We start from the raw sequence: 22,687 nt of genomic DNA, 5'->3' as shown, positions 1-22,687 counted from the left end.
TGTCTGCTATGGACGATGACTAACACTGTAATGGTATTCACCGTATAGTGCAAGGAAGCCACAGGCTTTTGCTGCACTAATAAAAGAAAAAAAAAAAAAAATCAAGTAGATAAGAAAACACACATATGCTTCTCTCCTCTCACAGGTAAGTATTCAGTTGACCTTTGAATTTATTGAAACTGTTAACCTCAACCATCTGCCAGGGCAACTTGTTCCAACTATCAACAACTTGCTGGCTAAAAGAAAACTTTCTACAATCTAATCTAAACCTCGAGTAATTTAAATATATGACCCCTAGTTCTGGAATTCTTTAGAACAGTGAGAATCCCACCTTCATTCATTTTACTAATTCCTCTGAGAGCTTTATAAACCCCAATCAGGTCACATCTGAGATTTGTTTGTTTGTTATTTGGTTTTTAGGAGCATTAGCAACTAAGGCCATATTGCTCTGGGGATATGCAGTGATCATTCCCTGACCTTTCCGCATCCTCTGTATTTGGTGATCACGGGCTCGAACCCCAGTCTAATCAAGAAGCGTGTGCTACGCACTGCTGCTCCTGCCCACCTGGCTATGGAGGCACCTATATCTGAGGTGCCTGGTTGCTAAGCTCTGTAGCCCACATAATGGGAGTCTTTTCTCATACCGTCATCCTTTTGTTGATCTCGCCATTTGAGTTGCTCACATCTGGACCTTTTCAAGAAGCTCTCTCTTTTTTTCAGATGAAGTCTCCATACTTGAACATGGTATTCCAAATGTGGTCTTAATGCCTTATACATTGAGATTATGATCCCCCCCCCCTTTCTCTACAGGATAGCATTCAATAAATCATCAATAGGATGCCATGAGTTTTCCTGCTTGCCTGTTTACAGTTTTCAAAAAACTTTATATCTGCCCGTATTGTAACTCCCAGATCCATTTCCTCCTCCAGTGTTTTTAATTCAATCCCACCAAGTATGTAATTTATTTGTGAGTTGCTATTCCCCTAGTGTAACCTTGCATTTAGCAGCATTAAAACATAGTTGCCACTTCTGGCCATCTACAGAGTATATGCCATCAACTCTGGAAGTCTTACTTACCTTTATGCTCAAAAGTTTTTCTAATAGACAACCATCTGAAATTATGACATCACTAATTTCATATGGCTCAGCATGAAACTGATGAAAGGTTTTGTCAGTAAAGACAAAAACTGGAGGCCTCATTTCAAGATGTAGAGCTGCTGGAACGAGTACAGAGAAGGGCAACAAGATTAGTGAATGGAACAAAGGGTTGCTCTTGTGAAGAAAGGCTTAAGTTTTGCAAATTACAGTGTCTGGAGACTAGGCACTGGTAAAGTGATCTGATAGAGGTGTATAAAGCCTGGAATGGTTTGAGTATGCTCAATGCCGATGGGATTCTTCCTCTTGCTCAGAATAATCACCCGAGAGGGCATAAATTCAGATTGAGGAAAGACAGATGTAGGATAGATGTGCAGAAATTTGCCTTTAGCCAGTGGGTAGTTGGTTGGTGGAACAGACTTCCATCCCTTGTTGTGGAAATTGATAGCCTAAATAAATTTAAGGCTCAGCTGGACACGCATTTGGATTGAATGGAGGGGTGAAATGGGAGTTTTTTTTTTTTTTTTTGGCTGATGCTGCATAAGCTTGCTTTCTTGCATCATATGCCTCTACTAATGCTAAAAGACAGATGCAAAGTACCTGTTCAATTCATCTACAACATCACCTTGGTTGTCTAAGACCTTCCAACACCCAGTGCACAAGGGTCCAATCTGATTCTTTTTTTCTTCCTTGTATTCACATATATGAAAAATTCCTTGTCCTCATTCTTTACTTTTAGCCAATGCTTTCTCATATGCAGCCTTGGCCTCCCAACCTTATTTGTGTGTACTATTACAGGCTTCAGTACTCTTAATTGCTCTGTAACCATCCCATGCTATCTTTTTCTGCTCTATTTGACCAGTCAGCTCCAGTCATCCATTTTGGCATCATCCTCCTGAAATATTTTCTTAACGGTATGTATACATTCATGGCTTTGTAAGTTTTGCTTTAAAAGTATTTCATAATTCAAATGTATTTGTCATCTCTTGGCAATCCACCCAGTTCATAGATGCCATATAGAGTCTTAAACTGTCAAAGGTCCCCTCTTCTGAATTTAAAACCTATGCATTTAGCTTTAGCTACTGCAACATCTTTCTTCATCTTCTGACTATTATGTGATCACTTCCTGACAACGGTTCCTGTAATTTAAGACCTGTGATATCATCTGAATCGTTTTAGTAATGATGAGGTCAAGAATATTGTCACCACTAGTGCTTTTTCTAATATGCTGGTACAAATAATAATGTAGTTTATTTTAAAAAATTTTTCCCCATCATGAATTTCCTCCCCACACTTATTGCAATCAATCTGAGGCAGATTAATGCCACCCATAATAAGACATTCACTCTTGCTTGCCCATTCCATCTGCAAGTAAAGACTTCATATACTTCACAAATTTCTGGTCTGTACATTACTCACATTATAACTTGCTTTGGGCTATCAAATAATGTGGGAAAGCTTTTACTGCACTCAGGCTACTTTTGATAAGAAGTATGGTCCCATCATCCCTTCTGTCTTCCCTATCCTTCCTAAATACTTGGTACACGTCATAGATCATAGTGAAACCGATTCTCCCATATTTTCAGGTGGCTCTGTGTTTAGCCCTGTTGTGTCAGTGTTAATTATAACCAGGAATTCAAATTCACTTATTTTATTGATGAGAGTCCTGTTGTTACTGTAAATACAATAAAGTGTTCTTGTATAGTTTACTATCCTGATGCCTCCTTCAAATTATTGGAGCTATCGCGCACGCGCACACACGCACACACAGAGTTTATTGTGACATTACAGTACTATTTGAACATGGGGATAAAATTTTTAGATCAACTAGATCAGTGTTTCCCAACATGTTTTGAGTCGTGACCCCCTTTTATAATAGCCAAGTAACCTGTGACCCCCCCCCCGCCACCTTTGCATAAAAAGGCATTTTTAATAGGATTAAAAAAAAAACATTAAAAATAAATTTTTCAGAATATAATTCTGACCTAATATTTAGTATGATGGTTGTATTTGCATCTAGACAACCAGCTTCAAAATTTGCAGCTGAGTGTTTGTTAAAGCCAATCTCATTGTCATCCTCAACATTGTCTGTTTCTTGCCTTTGTTTTGATATGAAGAAGCATTGAAAATCCACTCTTGCAGAGATATGTAGAAGCTAATGGAAGTAAAACTTGAAGTGTGTGTGTGTGTGTTACATAGCACACCAGAACTGAGTCAGCAATTTCTCATAAAACAGAGTTATGTGCCAAGGAATCGTTCCGCAGATCCAAGAATTCATCCTGTGCTTCATTGTAATGCTGGCTACATTTCAGGGAAGCAGAGAACGGGTTTCATACCAGTACAGTTTCTTCTGTAAGCTCAGGGAAGTACCGCTGAAATTCCTTTACAAGGGATTCAAGGTGCCCAGTAATCTCCTCCTTCAGATTCTTATCCAGTTCAGCTTTAGATTCCTCTACCACACTGCAGGGTTTTTCAAACATGGCAATGTTTCCAAGATTTACTTTCTGACACAGTTTTGCAGCTTGGATACAAATGCCTGAAGATTGTTTTGAAATTGGATAATGTATGTTTCCTTTCCCTGAAGTTTCCCTAGGTTCAGCTTATTTAGCTGGTCTAAAATGTCTGCTAAGTAAGCAACTCTTTTCTTTCAAGCTTCATCATTAAAGTAAGCCACAAGGTCATGTTTCCCTTGCACTTCCAGGAACAACTTGATTTCATCTTTCAACTCAGACACGATTGACAACATTTCCTTTCAACAACCAGCATACAACAGTGTAGAAAAGAACCTCTTGATCAGAACTCGTGTCTTTACAGAGGTCTTTAAACAAACGGGTGTTGAGGGCTCCAGATTTGATGTAATTCACAATTTTGATCAGAGAATCAAGTACCTCTTGCAGAGGAACTGGAAGAGTCTTACTGGCAAGAGTATTGGTGAATGCCCTTTGTTTGGGGAGCAAGTTCTTTCACTTTTGTCTGTAAGCCTGACTTTGACCTTTGCATAGCTGGTGCTCCATCTGTACAAACCCCACAGATGTTTTTCCACTGTAGTCCTCCAGTTTCAAAAAAGGCATTTATCTTCTCCACAATATCTTCACCTTTTGTAGTAGTTTGAAGTGCACTACAAAACAGAAACTATTCTTTGATGTCATCTGAATGAATATATTTCATGAAGACAAGCAACTGAGAACACGAACTTACGTCCATTGGTTCATCAACTTGAAAAGACTGATTTCATTCAAAATCTGCTCTTTCACGTCTACAGGCATTTCTGAAATGCACCTCTGAATAGTGTTATTGGACAGAGATATTTGTTGCATCTTTATCTCGCTTGCTTCCCCAAGAATTAACTTCACCACCTTCAACATGAAGGGTTTGATGACCATTTCTTCAGTCATGTAAGGTTTTTTCCCTTTGGCAATTTCCAATGCAACTTCATATGATGCTTGCACTGCTGCTGCTGTGCTCTGTTGCTGAAAACTTTCTGTAGGATCAAGTCTCTGACGTCTGAGACCAGTTTTATGGTGTCGAAAGAACTCCGAATCCTTTTTAGTATGCTCTCAATGCTTTTTCTCTAAGTGATGCTTCAGTTTTGAAGGTTTCATAGATTCAGCACTAAGAATGACATTGCACAAAATACATTGTGGCTTTTCTATGCCATTGCTGATCAAGGTGGTAAAGCCAAATTTTAGATAGTCTTCTGAATATTTACGTTTTTTCTCCATGGGTACAGATTTAGCATGGACTGATGGCGACCAACTGATGCTCTTTAAATTTTAGAAAGTACAAGCAGTAACTAACCTGCGCTCGACAGCGAGTGGCTGGTTTCTATCATGGTGCCAACTAAAGGTGGTTGACTATTGGTGAACTAAATTCGTGCCAGTTTGCATTAGACGGCCCATTGCGGACATTATTGAATTACATCATTGCAAACATGGCGGCATCAGCGGAACATATGGGGTGATCTACAACTGCGTTAAGAGAGCAACTCTCCTTTATTCGACAATCGGTATTCGACAATCTGTTATTCACACATTGAGACACCGATTAAAAATGAATTTTGATATTGAATTTTGCATCATAGTGAATATTTTTTTTTCAGCTTGCTATTTGTAACATAGAATTTTATTCTAATGATAACACTGCATTTGTATATTTTATTTTTAGGGAGTGAATCAAGGTCTGCCACAGTGGAAATTAAAAAAAAATATTAAAGGCCCACTATAGTAAATAATTAAAATAATATAAAATGTTTAATATGTATGAACATGGCAGGTTTTTAATATTTTTTAAGTATCTGCTGTGACCTTAAGTCACTTCCTTTCATTTATCAAAAATCAGTGTTACAACCACTAGTAGAATATTGCAGTGTAGCCATATGCCATATTGAAGTAAATAACTGTTGAAAACCTTCGTGGTGAAATTTCCTATAATTGCAACAAAAAAATAACCATGGTGACCCCCAGAAAACTCTGTGACCCCTTTGAGGGTCGCGACCCACAGGTTGGGAACCTGGGAACTAGATGATTGTTACTTGTATCAACCTTATGTAACAGACGTGGGATAGTATTAGATACCCCAGCTGACGTTGCAGATGAACTCAGCAGTTACTTTGCATCGATACTTACAAAAGAAAAATCCTTTGTCAATAAGAAATTATGGAAGTGAAGTTGAAAAATATGTAATTAATGATATTGAAATTTCACGTGATTATTTAATGAAAAAACTTTCGAGCCTACAGGCAGGTAAGGCTCCTGAGGTTGATGGCATATACCCTATAATTTTAAGGGAGGTGGCAAGTGAGTGCATTGAATCATTAAGGCTAATTATTAGAGCATCACTGGACTCAGGAGAAATTCTGTTGAACTGGAAAAGTGCTAATGTATCACCAATACATAAAGGCTGTTCTAAGAGTGTAGTGGGAAATTACTGACTGGCCAGTCTAACTTCAGTAGGGAAAATCATGTAGTAGAGAAAATTATGGAGGCAGTAAACAAGGGTGGAATTCAGGATCATTTAGATAGATATGGAATTCTGAAAGATACACTGTAGGGTTTTATAAAGGGAAAATTGGGTTTAACAAATCTGGTTAGACTATGTATATAAAGTGCTTAGCATCATAATACACAGCCATTTCTGTATAAACAGAAAATTTTTAAGGTGGCATCGTTTTAGGTTATATCTCATATTGTGAATACCTTCACAACGAGTTGCCATGATATTGCACTACTTCGAATAAGTAACGCTTCACCTAAGGAGAAGACTAGTGTTACTTATTCTCAGATAGGTACCACCACCCAGACAGCACTGTTTCAGGGCTATTTGGCCCTTCGTCAGTGAGTGGGTAGGTACCCAAGTGATGCAAAGTCTAAATTTGTTCGCAGCTTGAGGCTCTAGCCCTAAATGCGCCTTAGTCTAAATACATCATACACCATCAGGCATCTCTCATATTGTGGAGTTATACTTCATAACTGTTTTTGCCATCATTGCATCACTTGGGTACCTACCCACTCACTGACGAAGGGCCAAATAGCCCTGAAACAGTGCTGTCTGGGTGGTGGTACCTATCTGAGAATAAGTAACACTAGTCTTCTCCTTAGGTGAAGCGTTACTTATTCGAAGTAGTGCAATATCATGGCAACTCGTTGTGAAGGTATTCACAATATGAGATATAACCTAAAACGATGCCACCTTAAAAATTTTCTGTTTATACAGAAATGGCTGTGTATTATGATGCTAAGCACTTTATATACATAGTCTAAATTTGTTCGCAGCTTGAGGCTCTAGCCCTAAATGCGCCTTAGTCTAAACAAATCTGGTTAGCTATTTTGACAGGGTCACTCAGGAGCTGGATTTAGAAAATAATTTTGACATTGTTTATTTGGATTTCAGCAAAGCATTTGACTCAGTCCCACTGACATCAGTTACTTTATAAATTGGAAAAGTTTTTGGATTGGATTGGAATTGCAGGGAAAATCCTTAGATGGATAGCAGCAGGATGACTTCAGGGAAGGAGACAGAGGGTCGTGATAAATGATTATTCCTCATATTGGGTTAATATATGAAGTGGGGTTCCCCAAGGATCAGTATTGGGACCACTGTTGTTTTTGATTTTCGTAAATGACATCAATGAAGGGATAGAGGGAGTGGTCTAAATTTGCAGATATAAAGATCGACAGAGTAGTTAATGATCACTGTGGCGCCTCCGTAGCCAGGTGGGCAGCAGCAGCAGTGCATAGCACACGCTTCTTGATTATACCGGGGTTCGAGCCCGTTCCCACCAAATACGGAGGAAGCGGAAAGGTCAGGGAATGACCACCACATATCCCCGGAGCAATATGGCCTTAGTTGCTAATGCTCCTAAAAACCAAATAACAACAACAATGATCACTGCCAAGCAGAGCTTCCTCACAGTGACCTAGGTTAGACTTCAGAGATGGTCAGAAAAGTGGCAGCTATGCTTTAATTCAGCAAAATGCAAGGTCTTACACCTGGTGAACAGTAACCCCAAAATAACTTATACACTTTCTTCCACTACTGAACTAAAGTCAGTAGTGGAAGAAAGGGACTTGAGAGTTATGATATGGTCAGACAAAGTTCTCTGAGTATTGTAGACAGGTTGCAAGGAAGGTCCATGGTGTCCCATCAGTGATTTGTCGAATGTTTGCTAGTTGAGATAAGGACATCATAATCCCACTATATAAGGCTATTGTTAGACCACACTTGGAATACTGTGTTGAAGTGTGAGAACCGCACCTCAGTCTTTTTTAGGTGGTGAGTTAAAGGTGGGTAACTCACATGGTGAGATCGACAAACGGGCAAGGAGAGACTGACTTTGTGGAGAGACTTTGACTTTGTGGGTTGCACAGCTTGGAAACTAGGCACCTTAGAGGAGACTTGATTGAGGTTTTTTTTAAGGCTCTGAGCAGCAAAAGTAAAATGAATGAGGATGAAATTTTCAGTCATAAATGTTTCTAGAACCAGGGACCATGAATTCAAGTTAATGAGGGAGAAATTTAGACTGGATTGCAAGAAGTTTTATTTTAGCCAACAAGTTATAAATTACTGGAATAAGTTACCTACATGGGTGGTTGAGGCTGACAGTTTTTGGGGAAATTCAAAGATCAGCTGAATAGTTACCTACGGAACGGGGGAAATGCATACATTGTTGTTTTCCCTTTATTTTATTATTTTTATTTTACTTTTTTTTTTTGCTATAGCAGCATAAGCCTTAGGCTTATGCTGCTATATCATATGGTTGCACCTGTTACACGTGCCTAACTCCAACTTTGGGTCAAGCATCGCTCAGTTTTAGGCCCACTTAGTCAATGTGAGCCCACACACTTAAGTTAATCCTACCCTGCACATACATTTCAGCTTACAATGAAAATTTACTGCAAAAAATATTTTTGGTGTTGAAGAATTATCACTACAGAACACCAAAATAGCTGGCCACAACCAAGTGTAAAACTAAGAGCAGGTTGAGCCAGTATATGTGGTGTGTGGCTATTACTTATTCCTATTGCATCCTTTTAATTTACAGTTGTTTCCACAATAAAATAAACAGATTTCAGATAATTTTCATTGTGAACTACAAAGGAAAATGAAAATACTAGTTAATATTTTAATTTTTTAAACTATTAAAATCTGGATAGTGCTCCCCTTGATTAGGCACCTTTTTGTGGTGCACAACCTGCACACTTGTGCATGGCAGCCCTAACATTAAGCATATCATAATTTGCTTATATCCAAATCGTCATTTTCTGCCTATGACATGCTTTGTTTATATGGTACTAGAGTGCTATAGATTTTGTTACTTTTTCTCTTTTGAGATTAGCATAAATCTGTTTAGACATGTGTGCTACTGTTTTTCGATACTAAGACATTTTTAGGAGCTTAAATAGTAAAGCAATAAATGAGTTATAGATTTAAACATTAATTGATACAGTTGTAATTTCTTTATTACGAAAGTAGGGTTAAGACTAGTAAATATCTAGTAATCTTGTTTTTTGGTTTGTTTCATAATATTTTTTGTCACTTTTTTATTTTTAGACCCTCTTTATTCTCTCAGTGTACTGTATTTTTTCACCATGATGTGTACCATTATGTTACTGTTAACATAATTTTCTTTTATATAATTGCAGTGGATGAAATAGATGATGACATTGAAGAGAATGACACCCTCAGAGATAATTCCATTCCAAATGAAAACAAAGCTCAGGATTCTCCCGTACACCAGAGGTTTAAAGGTGATAATTTTAAATTTATCTGGTTATTTCCTTTAAAATGTAGATTTTTCATTTGACTTTTATTTTGTGTTGGCTCATTAATTTTGCAACATCTCATATCATGCTGATTTATCATGGAAATTTATTTATAATTAAAATATGGTGACCTGCCCAAATGGGACATTATTTTTCAATACATAATATTATATATGTGGACCTTCTATTTGATTATTCTTGATTTTCTATAAGAGAAGTTTTTCAATATGGTATCATTGGGTATGGTACCTTTTCAATAGATACTATTGCTTGTATCTTTGCTGCGACATGCTGTATTTGATTGAATATATATTGATCATAAAAGTATGACACTTCATATTTGGTACTGCCAAATTCAGAATATGGATCCAGTTGTCTCATTGTTCCTGACAGTATACATACTTTACTTATTATGTCATCACTGAATCTCCTTATATCACAGAACTTTGAGATAAATGGATAAATAAATCATATAAATGAGCCACATAATGTTCTTGAATGCACTGACTATGCTGGAGCAAATAATGCTGAATTAGAGAATAAATAATACTAAATTATATATTAGGAGTATAGTATTTCCAATCATAAGCTCTAGGTTTCCTTAAAAAGATTTAGATTCCAGTTTCAAGCTCCTTTAAGTAAGTTTCCTGTAAAAGTTTTTAAGATAATTCATACAAACAACATAGCTCTTTATAAAAAAAAAAATAAATATTTATATATTTCTTGCTATCTATTCAAAAAAAATTGCAGTTTCACCAGCACCAGTTTTTTTTTTTTTTTTTATTAACTTTAAGTGGGGGAGATTAAGAAAATTATGCATCTGTCAACAGTTCTCCTCAAAACAGTATTCCAAAACTCTTTATGTTATGCTACAAAAGATCAGAAATTCAACTGAATGAAATTCTCTCTTTATTTAAAATAAATAAACAGTCTCTTTCTGAATCTTAAGTAAAGCCTTTACCTTTCATATTAAGTATATCAGTCACCTGCTAAACAGTTAACTTTAATAGCTGTTTCATCAACAATAATCATTCTTTCCATTTACATTGACTTTTGAATATTGTTTTGTTTAATGTTTTCTTTGAGTGTTTTGTTATAAAAATTAATGAGCATGTAACTACAACTAAATATTTTTTCTTGCCTTTATTTTAGTTAAGTTTCACTTTTATATTCGACTTACACAGAAGAGAATTTGTAATTAACTATTTAAATCTTTGCATTTAAAACGTACTATATCACTCACAAAATATTTTTATACTCCTACCTCTCAATCATGCACATTCTTGTGTGGTGTGAGCATGTGGGTAAGTATATGATGGCCTCTGTTAAACTTTGCATTAAATATAACTTCAATGTAGAAGATTGGAAAACAGCTTATTTTTTTTTTTAATAAAAAAAAAAAATGTAAAGTTAATATATACATATAATAATATGTATATATTAACAAATAATAGCTAATAAATTACAGTATAGTGTAAATATAAGTGTAATTTAATCCTTTTTTCTTGCCATTAGGATTCTTCATTGTCAATTCATTTACAGTCATATTTCAAGCATTAGCATAATGATATATAACATATTCCATATTTAATTCTTATTTTTTTAAATAATATTAAGAAAACATAAGGAAACATACTATACTACAGTAAACAAATTTGATGAGTTATGATTAAGCATTAGTCAAGTCACCAAATGTTGACAGAGAAATATTTAATAGAAACAGTGTCACTCTGATATTGGGATGCAGAATTTAAATATGGCAGTTATGTACAGAAGGAACAGATATGACATGAAGGAGTGGGGGCAGAGTTATGCATTTGGTTAATATGCACAAAGATTGCACATATGTTTCCAGTGTAATATTGAGTCAGTGTGGTATGACATATAAAGCATTGTTAAAACAAAAATATGTGAATAAGAGTTAATTATGGACTAAATGACCATGTGATGAGTATAATAACAGGCCAGCAAATCAGAACTTCTTGCATTTAATTTAATGTTCCACATATTGAATGGAACCTGTGGATTGGTTGCTCACTCAATAGTCAAACATTTCTGAACTTGCTGGATGACTGTTCTCTGTACCAACGTTAGAGAGGCAACAAGAAAAAGCCATGCAATTGATCTGATCATCAGCAGTGACTTCATGTATTAAGAATATTCAAGTAAAGAATCTACATGGAAGTGATCATAGTGTATTAATGAAGGATTTATTCAAAGAAATAACTACATTCAAGGATAAAGGGAAGGGATTTTGTTTTCACAAAGGTTATTATAATGGACTCAGACATTTTTAAAACTCTTTTCAGTGGAATCAACTGATTTATAAAATATATAAATGCCAAATAAAGTATTCAGAGGGGTAATCATAGAGGCTACCAAGTAAAGCCTTTTATACCAACCACATGTGTAATTATTGTATAAATTGGAACAGTGTGGTATTAGGGGCAAGTTTATTACACTGCACAAACTGATATAAATAGTAGGAGACAAGGTGGTTATAAATGGCCACTGCTCTTTGTAGACTAATGTAATTAGGGGATACCACAAAGGTCAGCGTTAGGCCCTTACTGATTTTAATATTTATGATGTTGGTGTAAGTATATCAAGTTTAATGTCTAAGTTTGCTGTGATACAAAGGCGGGCAGTGTAGTGAATGACAGTAATTAGGGTGTGCTACTCCAAGACCTGGATAAATTAGGCAGGTGGGCTGAAAAACATCAATTAAGGTTTAACATTGATAAATGAAGGTACTTCATTTGGGTAGCAGCAATCCTAAAATAATACTATTTGGTTATCAACAAACTTGAGATAATTGGAAAGGGGCATCAGGAACATCTCATGGGGATCTGTAAATGATATATAGGAACCTATCCAACAGGGACAAAGAGATGATTATTCCCTTGTGTACGGCAATAGTTAAGTGACATTTGGAATACTGCATACAGGTGTGGAAACCTTATTTTGGAAAGTTCATAGATCTGTTGGAAAGAGTGCAAAAAAGAGCAGTGAGATTAGTTGTGGATATGAAAGGATATTCTTCCCAAGAAAGACTAGGGTTCTGTAAATTGCACACTCTGGAAACCAGACATCCTTATGTTGACCTAATTGAAGTGTATAAGGCTTTAAAAGAGTTAAGTAAACTAAATGCTAATATCTTTACTTTGTCAGATAACATACAAGAGGATTGTAAATTTAAATTGATGAAGGATGTGATGTGGGATACATGTGCAGAAACTTGTATTCAGCCAGTGAGTTACATTGGCAAAATAAACTTCCACCTAATGTTGCAAAAGTGAATAGCTTGAATAAATGTAAAGAATGCTTGGACAAATTATTGGAAGGAATGAAAAATGAAGTGATTTTTATGTTTGGCTGGTGTAATCTTTTTCTTGTTAATACTAATGAAATGCTAATTTACAGTAACAGTTTGTTACAAATGTATGATTAAAGACACTGAAACAAAACAGTAGTTCTATTGCTTATAAAGCTTAACAAAACCAGACAGCTGGTAAACACTCACATAGGAGGTTTTAGATGTGTTACTTGAGAACCATATGTGCCTGAAATGCATTTCAGTGCTACCATTACCTAACTTGATTATTTGATCTACATTTTTGTCATGCGTAACTCTACAACCAACTTTTATCTAAATTATTCAGAGGTTCTTGAAGATTTCTCAAGCTATTATTTAACAAATCAATATCACAGTAGCCCTCATGTTGATAGTGACCCAATTTTTACTTCTTCCACATTAAACTTCATAACTTGCGTTCTTTCATTACATGGTTAATGAAAATTCGTATTTATTAATATTCTTTTAAGGCTTTAAAGTGTGAAAATTTAATGGCTAAAGGGAAAACAGTGACTAAATCTAAGTACATACTAATTAGGATTTTTGTTAAAACCTGAGGAAACTATTCTGTAATTTCAGAGAAAGAATATTTTTGAATTTAAAATGTTATGTACTAATGTACATAACATTTTAAATTCAAAGATTGTACTATGATTTAAATACTAAGATTATACTCTAATATGGGCATAGTTTTTGATATTATTTAAGTGTAAGAATGCAGTTATTACATTAAGCTGATCATTTAATTTGTGGTACAGCAGAGCCACCATATATCCACTCAAGTTTTGGCAAACTGCTAGCAGATGGTAGGAAGTTATATTTCTAAGAATACATTGACGCAGTTGTAAGTTTTTACACATTTGTTATGTCTTTAAATGCGACCGGGCTAGCCGGGTGGGTAAAGTGCCTGCTTGGCTACCCAAAGGTTGCGGGATCAAATCCCGCCTCGGGCTTGGATCAGAGTACTGCAAAAACCTTGGGAGGTGCATTATGGCCACAGAAGCCGATGTGCCAACAACTAACAAAAAAAAAAAGTCTGTAAATGTGAACTGTTTTGCATAATGGAAGATTTGAAGACTGAACAATGTTCTGTTATATGCTATTGTGTTGGATGCTACTGAGACTGTGAGAGATATTAGAAGTTTATGGAGACAAGCATCAGAAGAAAACTGCAATTTTTAAGTGATACAGGCTACTTGAAACTTGAAAATTTCTTCATTACAGTGCACATTACAGAAATTTGAGAAATTCATTTTCTTTTTACAGTTTTTTTTTTTTTTTTTTTTTCAAATTTATTTTCTTCATTACGATTGCATGTTACGGAAATTCGAGACTGTGGCTGATGACTTGCAGCCTGGAGAGCTGAGAACTTCCACCACTCTAAAGCAAGTTGAAATGTCCCTGAAGACTCTGGATGGGGACAGGAGAATCACAGTCCATCAGTTAAGCAGCAAAGTGTCATCTCATATGGCAGTATGCATGTGATTGTTACAGAGCCCCTTAAAACATTGCAAAGCATTGCTTGTTGGATTCCACACCACATGACACCTGATCAGAAATAAGACTGCATGAAAGTCTGTAGAGATATGATAACATGGTTTGAAAGGTATGGTGAAGAATTTATTAGTTGCATAGTGACAGGTGATGAGATTGAGGAAATAGTCATGATTCACTACACCTGAAAAAGTTGGAAAGTTGGTCTTTGCTGCAAAACATATGGTGGTAGTCTTTTTTGGTTGAATAGGTATTCTCTTCACAAACTTTGTGCTACATGGTATAACCATTAATAAAGAAGTTTATGCTGAAATCTTGAGGGAATAGCTGCATTGTGTTGATTTGCAAGAAACAACCTGAGTTTTCTTACTAACAATGTTTCTTTTATCTTGATAATGCTGGCCTGCACACATCACTATTCAAAGTGTTTATCCTGTCAATGGATGCAGAAATACTATCCCAACCTCTGATCTTTTTTTATTCCCCAAGTTTAAAGTTTGTGCTGGAATTTTGACTCAGATGAAGAAGCTCAAAAAGACATGTTGACCTCTTTCAAAGACTTATCAAGAAGTGGATTTTGTGTATGCCTCTGAGTGGGTTCATCTATGGCACAAATGTATACACTTTAAAGGAGGTTATTTTATAAAGGAGAGCACCAGCAGATTTCAGCAACTGAGATTAAAATTAAGATAGGTCTATTTTGCAAATTAAATGATCAATCTATGTATTTTTTAGATGTAACCATGTGTATTTTATAGTGAAAAAATGCATTTGTTCAAATATACTTGGATATGCTACTACAGTGATTTAATTAATAATATTAGTTATTTTCAGGGCATCCTTCTATTATTACTAAAGAACTGTTAGTACAACATGGAGCTCATGCTTTGGATTTTAAAGGAGAAGCATTTACATTTAAAGCAACAACTTCAGGAATTTTAGCAACATTATCACATTGCATAGATCTTTTAACACAAAGAGAAGAAAATTGGAAACAGAGGCTTGAAAAGGTACTTCTAATAAATATAACAAGTTAGACATTTTGTGACTGGATTAAAAAGTTAACTTTATAAAATTAACTCTGTATTTGTTATTCTGAAAAGTTTATTTTCATTAAAATTTTATTTCAAGTTTATTTTCATTAAAATTTTATTTCAAGTTTATTTTTCCAACTTAAGCTGCATGTTTCTTTATATCTTGATGTATATATTTTTTAATTGAATTTGATCATTGTTTTTCAGTAAATTATCCATAGAAATCCAATACAATAAGGATTTTAGGGATATAAAATACATATGAAAAGGATAAAAATATACAAGATTGCAAGTGTATTCAATATATACTAAACTGCATTGAGATCGATTTTATTTTTGTATGTATTTATGATAGTATGCCAGAACTTGCTGAGATGATCTTTTCTCCTCAGTTGCTTTCAAAGGCTGCTGGGCTTGTGAAGTGAAATGAAATGAAAAGAATAAAAAACATAGTGAATGCATAAATTTTTAATTGAAATGGATTTGGATATTCCTGAGTAACCAGAAGTAGGAAAATAAAAGTAATAGAATTCCCAATTTTGATTTTTGATTTTGGGATGAGAGAAAAATGAACCATAGCAAACTAAAAATGATAATGGCAATGCCCTCTAATGGTACTGGTGCCATCAGCAACAAGTTCAATATTTTCCTAAAAATATTCTCTAAAATGCGATAGAAATAATTTTTGACACGTTACCAGTGCACAATCCACTAATTTTGCTTCTGCTACAGTTATGATCAGATAAGGTGATCAAATTTCATATAATAGCACAGAAGGAAAAATTCACACGTTTTAAACATTTTGTTACTTCTTCTGGTGCTTATAGAAAACAAAACAAAAAAAAAAAAAGTGCAACAAGAAGTGATCCACTACTGGGGAAAAGTGAGAGATATATTTTAACTGATTATATATGCAAGTGATACTACTTTATAAGGCAGATGTGAAACCATGTGGATTCCAAGGTTCACATAAGTAGTAGGTTTTTTTTTTCCTTCATATTATTTAGTCTGCAAGCTGAGGGTTTTTTTTTTTTTTTTTTTTTAACCAAATCTTTGACCCAATAAGACTCTTCTCAGGTTCATCTTGCATACTTCTCTCTGCACTCTCCTAAGCTAATTTCTGCACAATATTATTGAGTTGTGCATTTGCAATTGTTTTAGTTCAATTTTATTGTTATAGATGTAATGTGTGCCTAAATTTTTAAGCAGTCAATTATGTTAATTTGATTTATATTGTTATATGTATTACAGACCAGTTCTAAGGTCCATGTAGCAATGCACAGATGAAATCATCAAACAAATTATTGGATATGCTAATTAGTCCTTGATCACAGATCATAGGAACCTGTGGGGTGGTGACTAAGAGGATATAATAGTTTTATTCCTTCGTATTCTGTGATGAAGCAGGATATGTATACTTTGTTTCTCCAGTTGAAAAGATCTAAGACACTGACTTTCCAATCAGTGTACAGAATAAGAACTGTGTGTGTTAGCAGTGGCAAAATGAAAATGATGCAAAGAAATGATGCAAGCTTATACAGAGTTAAGCATACAGTTTATTCAGCATATGCCAAATTCCTGACATGTTGACGGAATTATTTGTTGATTTTGTGCATAGAAATTCCTAATAGGAATTTCTATGCAAAAGCAAACAAAACAAGTCAGTGGTACACAATGCATGATGGCAGTTGTGAAAAGGATTTGCCAACGAGTTAATTATCAGGTTTTTGCATATGTTTGGGAGGGGGGGGGTTGGGATGCATATATTCATCCTTGGAATGAATATGCAATTTCTATGCAAGAAATTCCTAATAGCTGTTTTTGAAAAAATTTATTCTTTTATTTCTCCACTGAAAATTCTAGAAATTCTCTTATGTATCACACAATTAGGAAAAATTCATGAATTAAGTTAAACCTAGTTATATGCACATGTGGCTCTGTCATGTATTATGTCAATTATTGATAACAAGCTGGCTTTACTGACATGCTTTCCTCCAGTTGGTAATGTTCTCTGGTTTCTTGACATTGAAACATCATCTGGAATTAAAACTGTTGACTGTTGATGCACACTCTTCCCATTTCATGCAGTGTGCCCTTCTATTATTGACAGGCTGGCATTCAATTACATGCGTTCATTGAAGTGCACAGGTTTTTCAATTTGACAAGTCTAAAGGGAGTTTTAATTTCAGAAATTAATTGAAAATATGTTCCTGATATAAAAAAATGCAATTTTTGCAGTTGTTTTCAGAAAAGATTGAAAATAAAGGTGGCATCAAAAAAAGTGAACATATTTTGAATTATTTTTTCATGATTTTTCAAATGCCCATCACACAAACAGGAAGGTGAATCCTTTTCACAACTGCCAACGAGTTAATTATCAGGTTTTTTGCGTATGTTTGGGGGGGGGATGCATATATTCATCCTTGGAATGAATATACTTGTTCACTCCAGGAGTGCATTGAGTATAAAAAATAAAATTGATTGTTTTATATAGAAATATTTACTACCCAACTGTTAAAACTGAAATTTTATATATTAAAAGAAGTCAATGATGCAAAGACTTTTTTTTTTGTTTGTTTGTTTTTGATTGCATTTTAGCATTTTATTTTAATGATGTGATTTTGAACATCCAAATATTTGCTTTCATTTTCTTTAGGAGATAGAAAAGAAAAAGAAGTTGGAAGAATTATATAAACAGACTGTTTCAGAAGCTAATAGAAATAAAACAGTTATATTTGGTGGTCCAGATTATGAGGTAAGTATTTTGCTTTTAAATTCAAAAAACTTGGAGGCTATATATGCTTTCTATGGTTAGTATCCGTGTTTTTATAATGTGTTCTTAAGAAAAATTATTTATAAATATATAATTCTTCTGCGGATCATAATTTTCTTATGAATTGTTTTGCAAATTTGTAATAATAGATTAGGAATGTCATCCCATGAGAATAAGTTTCATTATTGCCTACTAGATAGTACTACCTTTTGATTGTGGCAGAAGCTGATGATAATAACACTGATTTTAATTATGAATTAATGATGATTCTCTTTCTTCCTTGAGGGTTGGAGGAGAGAGGAAAGGAGAATGAATGGTCTTCACTGTTCTCTCAGAGTTTTCTGTTTTGTACCTTCCAATTTTGATTTGGCTATCAGTTTTCTTGCTCTATTGTAACTTTTCTCCCAGAAAGTTAGAATCCCAAAATGCTGTTGTGATAACAGAAAAATTTGCTTTGATTGTGTATATTAAGATCTTTGAAAATACAGTGGAGTTAATATAAACAATCTACTTATTTTAGTCAAGATGGAAAAATCAAAATTAGTTTTATATTATTACAGGTGAAAATTTCTGATTATTAGAATCAGAATTCCAGTAGTAACATCTTAGAGTATTTCTTTTATTTATTATCCTAGAATTAAGAGCCTTTGCTCACAGGCCATCATGCATTATCTAATGAAAAAAACAGAAAGTACTTTCTGCATGATTCATGTGGCTGGTTAATATTCTCATATAGTGTCTGGTATTGTCTCTGACCAGACTGTAATGAGATGGGTAAAATGAGATTGTTCATTGGAAGAATTTTTTTTTTTTTTTTTTTTAGTCACTCTTTTGTGACTGAGTATTAAAAAAACTTTTGTGGAAGGATTTGTGTTCAAGAACTTTGGAATAAAATAAGTCTGCCATCCTGAAGTCATGGCAAAATGATTTGACTGAAAACATTACATTATGAAATGACTACATAATTCTGAATCTTAAAAGAATTTCAATAGGAAATGATACAGTATGAATTGTGACACAAGATGATCCATTTTGTTGGGTCTCCCAGGGTTCAGTGTTGTGTCCATTGTTGCTTTCTATATTCATTAATGATATTGATGAAAGTACATCAGGCTTAATGTCTAAGTTTGCAGATCATACAAAGGTTAGCAGGGTGGTTAATAACAGTAATCAGGGTAAGCTGCTGCAACAAGATGTGAAAAAATTAGGCAGATGGGCTGAGAAATGACAATTGAAGTTTAACATTGACAAATGCTAGGTACTGCATATGGGTAGCAGTAATCCCAGATTAATGTACCATTTGTGTGGTACTACACCCAGAGTAGTGGAAAATGAAAGACATGAGGGGGGGGATAATTCTGCAGTCCGATACAGTTCTCTAAGCAGCGCAGAGAGGCTGCCAGGACAGCTCATGGAGTTTTGTCAGTGATATTGAGGAATTTTGCTAGCAAGGATGAGTGATTAAGGCAATGGTTAGGCTGCATCTTGAGTACTGCATACAGGATCTGGAGGTCCCATTTTAGGAAGGATGTAGATCTGGAATAGATGCAGAGAAGGGCAACAAGAATGAAGGGAACAAAACTGATCTTACCCCAAGACAGGCTTCATTTCTGCAAATTGTAGTATCTGGAGACTAGGCACCTGTGAGGTGATCTGACTGAGGTGTTTAAGGCTCTGAATGGACTGAGCAAGCTCAGTGCTGGTGGAATTCTTCCTCTTGCTCAGACTATATACATTGAGAGGGCATAATTTCAAATTGAGTAAGGATGATTTCAGGATAGATGTGTGGAGATGTTTCCACATCTATCCTAAGATGTTTCAGGATAGATGTTTGCCTTCAGCCAGTGGGTGGTTGGTTATTGGAACAAACTTCCATCTGTTGTTGTGGAAGTGGGCAGTTTGAACAAATTCAAAGTACTAGACAAATTATTAGAGAGGACAGAGGGGAGAGTTTTTTTTGCTGATGCTTTATAATCTTGCTTTCTTGCATCATATGTCAGCTTACTATTATTAATAATAGTAATTTAGGCTAGACTGGTGAATGCTCCATTAATATGGGAATTACTACAGAAAAACAAAGATTAAGGGAAAATTGATAAGGAAATAAGAAATTCATAGAGAAGAGCTGGTGCAGGCATGACTTCATCCAGCTGAGTATTGAGTTAAGATGGTTTTCTGGACTCCTGAAACATATCAGAAGACATTTATAAAAATGCAAACTAAATAATATATAACACATTCCTGCACAATGAAACTTTTAAAAATATACATATACCTAATTTTCATACCCATACTAAGTAATTATTAATATATGAATAATTAATTGAGGGAAAAGTTAACGTTCTTCAGTGGAACATTTACACGCAAGTATGATGTACCCGGTAACATGTTTTCAGGTTTGTTTCTGTGTTTGTTAGTGGTTGGAATATAAATATGTTTGGGATATAAAGATGTATACAGTGAAGACCAAATCAGCTTTGACTTGTGCTTCAACTCAGCTTGAGAAGCAGCAAGGAAGCAGTGTGATGTGTTGATTGACTTGCACATATTCGGAAACACCATTTGGCATTCCCAGCCATATTTTTCCATGTGCTGAAATGAAGTTCCAGCTAAAGCTGGATATCTTAATCTTCCTGAATGTTAATTTTGGAAGTTGGCAGGTGGGTATTCTGGTGCATTATATTGTGTTCTTTTAATACCAATCACCCAAGAGAGGGTTGATTGGTATTAAATGTTTTTACAAATTCTAATTTATAAATGTTGGCATGTGTTTTGCACATTCAAAAAATGCTTGACATGTTGGAATTAAAATTACTGGAGAACTGTCTTGATAAACATTTATGTTAACAAATTGCATTTTTCAGGAAGGTCCTCATTGTGCTATTAATGAAGAAGAATTCTTTGATGCTGTTGATGCAGCACTTGACAAAAGTGAACAGCAGGAGGAAGAAAAGGTAAAAAAAAAAAAAAAAAAAATGTTTATAAGTTACTCTAAAAAATAAATCTCTTGTTTTAGTGTGTGTGTGAGTGAAATGCTGTACTTACAGGGTATATCATTAAGTAGAGACTGCCCTTCCCCCAAGATCATTGATATCTCTATAAGAAAATTTTAAATAATAGAAATAACGCTGAGAGATTTTGCTGCCAATATCTAGAAATACCTGGACATGAACTCCAAATTATGGAAAACATTGTTTACTCTAATTGCCAGATGTTACTCCTGTAGTCTTTTTATACCATCCCTTATACTTCTTATCCATTGCTTGACAGTCCTTATGGAAACACTCCTAATGGCTCTTCACTCAATGCCACCTAATGATCTGAAGGGCCACTAAAAATAGTGAAGGTTAGAGACATTCTGCAACCAGCTCTTTGTAGTTGTTGCTATTGTTATTACCTAAACTCGTACCTTCAGATGCCACTCTAAATTTCGATGATTACTGCTAACTCTTCAAAAAGAGCATTCACATCTGAGCAGTAGAATAAAGAATTACCAGCCACATAGAAAGAAATAAAAGTGACACCCTTTTCTTGTAGGTAGATTAGAATCCAGTAAACCAGAGTTCTGCATTGGATTTGGTGAGATAGGAAAATATAGAGACCTGCTTTAGCATGTTTTGTCAAAGTCATACCTGTTCACAAGAAGAATCTTCTAAGTTGGGTTGACTAGGAATGGTTATCTCTTTGCTGTATGTCACTAGCAAAATATAGAATGGTATACTTGAATAACATTTTCTTTGATATTTAGTCTTCTTATGCATTGAAATGTCCATCATACTAAAGGAGCAGCCATCATGGCACTTAGTGGAAACAGTAAATCTTGCTAAATTTAAGGAATTGTAAAGGAAATTCTATGGTGACCAGCATTAGAAAGCCAACTTTCTAATGCTGATCACCATAGAATTTCCAAGTATGCTTCATATGTACTGTCACATAAAATATTTCAGTTGACCTGTTCGAACCAATGTGCAGCATATGCAGACATATGAGGGTGGTTCAATAAAGAATTGCCCTGACCTAGCTGCAGAGGTGCTAGCCTGTTGATTCTGGCACAGGTTTTAGTCCTTCTCTACAAAGCCACTGTACAGATTTACACAATTTTTCCCATTGATGGATGAAGCTATGGGTACAGTTTTGTAGAAGTGGTGAGGTTGGTCTAACCATGACTCTGTTGCAAAATGAGTGTCTTGTCGTTAGGGAAGTGGGTCCCCCAAAGAAATGATTGAGGGAAGGAAACAAGAAGTTTGATGGTGCAAGATTGGGTGAGTAGGCTGGATGGGGCAGTATTTCATATCCACAAGTGGCCACTTGTGTATTTCAGAAGTTTGAACTGGGGCATTGTCTTGAAGCATTTTCACACTTTTGGACAGCGTGCCACGCCTGCACGTTTTGATTTTCTCCCATAATTTTGTGAGTAAGTTGGCATAATAGGCATCTGTAATTGTTCTATCTTTCGTCAGGTAATCAGTCATTATGCCTTTCTCATCCCAAAACACTGTCAGCAAGACCTTTCCAGCTGATGCTTGGACCCTTGCCTTCTTGGAGGTTGAGGAACCATGATGTCACCATTCCGTGGACTGCTTTTTACTTTCAGGGTCGAAATGGTGTATCCAACTTTCATCCTGAGTGATTAGATGAGAGAAAGTCTTCCTCTTTTTTTTTTTTTTTTTTTTTT

At 35.1% G+C, this 22,687-nt stretch overlaps 1 protein-coding gene across 2 annotated transcripts in view; it reads left to right on the top strand.

Annotated features, from left to right (window-relative positions):
• Positions 1-22,687, top strand: part of cert (ceramide transfer protein) — a 137,990-nt gene that overhangs the window by 59,542 nt on the left and 55,761 nt on the right. The window contains exons 4-7 of one of the 2 annotated variants that reach the window (XM_090383530.1): positions 632-656; positions 15,073-15,215; positions 17,896-17,994; positions 20,877-20,989. In XM_090383530.1, the coding sequence (XP_090239656.1) occupies positions 632-656; positions 15,073-15,215; positions 17,896-17,994; positions 20,877-20,989 (380 nt within the window). Of the gene's footprint in view, positions 1-631; positions 657-9,236; positions 9,342-15,039; positions 15,216-17,895; positions 17,995-20,876; positions 20,990-22,687 lie in introns of both variants that reach the window. The other variant, XM_090383531.1, reaches the window with a different exon arrangement.

This window comes from Mastigoproctus giganteus, chromosome 10 (genome assembly GCF_048544385.1).
Source record: "Mastigoproctus giganteus isolate SK-2022 chromosome 10, ASM4854438v1, whole genome shotgun sequence".
Taxonomy (NCBI): Eukaryota; Metazoa; Arthropoda; class Arachnida; order Uropygi; family Thelyphonidae; genus Mastigoproctus; species Mastigoproctus giganteus.
The sequence above is the reverse complement of the archived record's forward strand: the minus strand, read 5'-3'. Positions and strand labels throughout refer to the sequence as shown.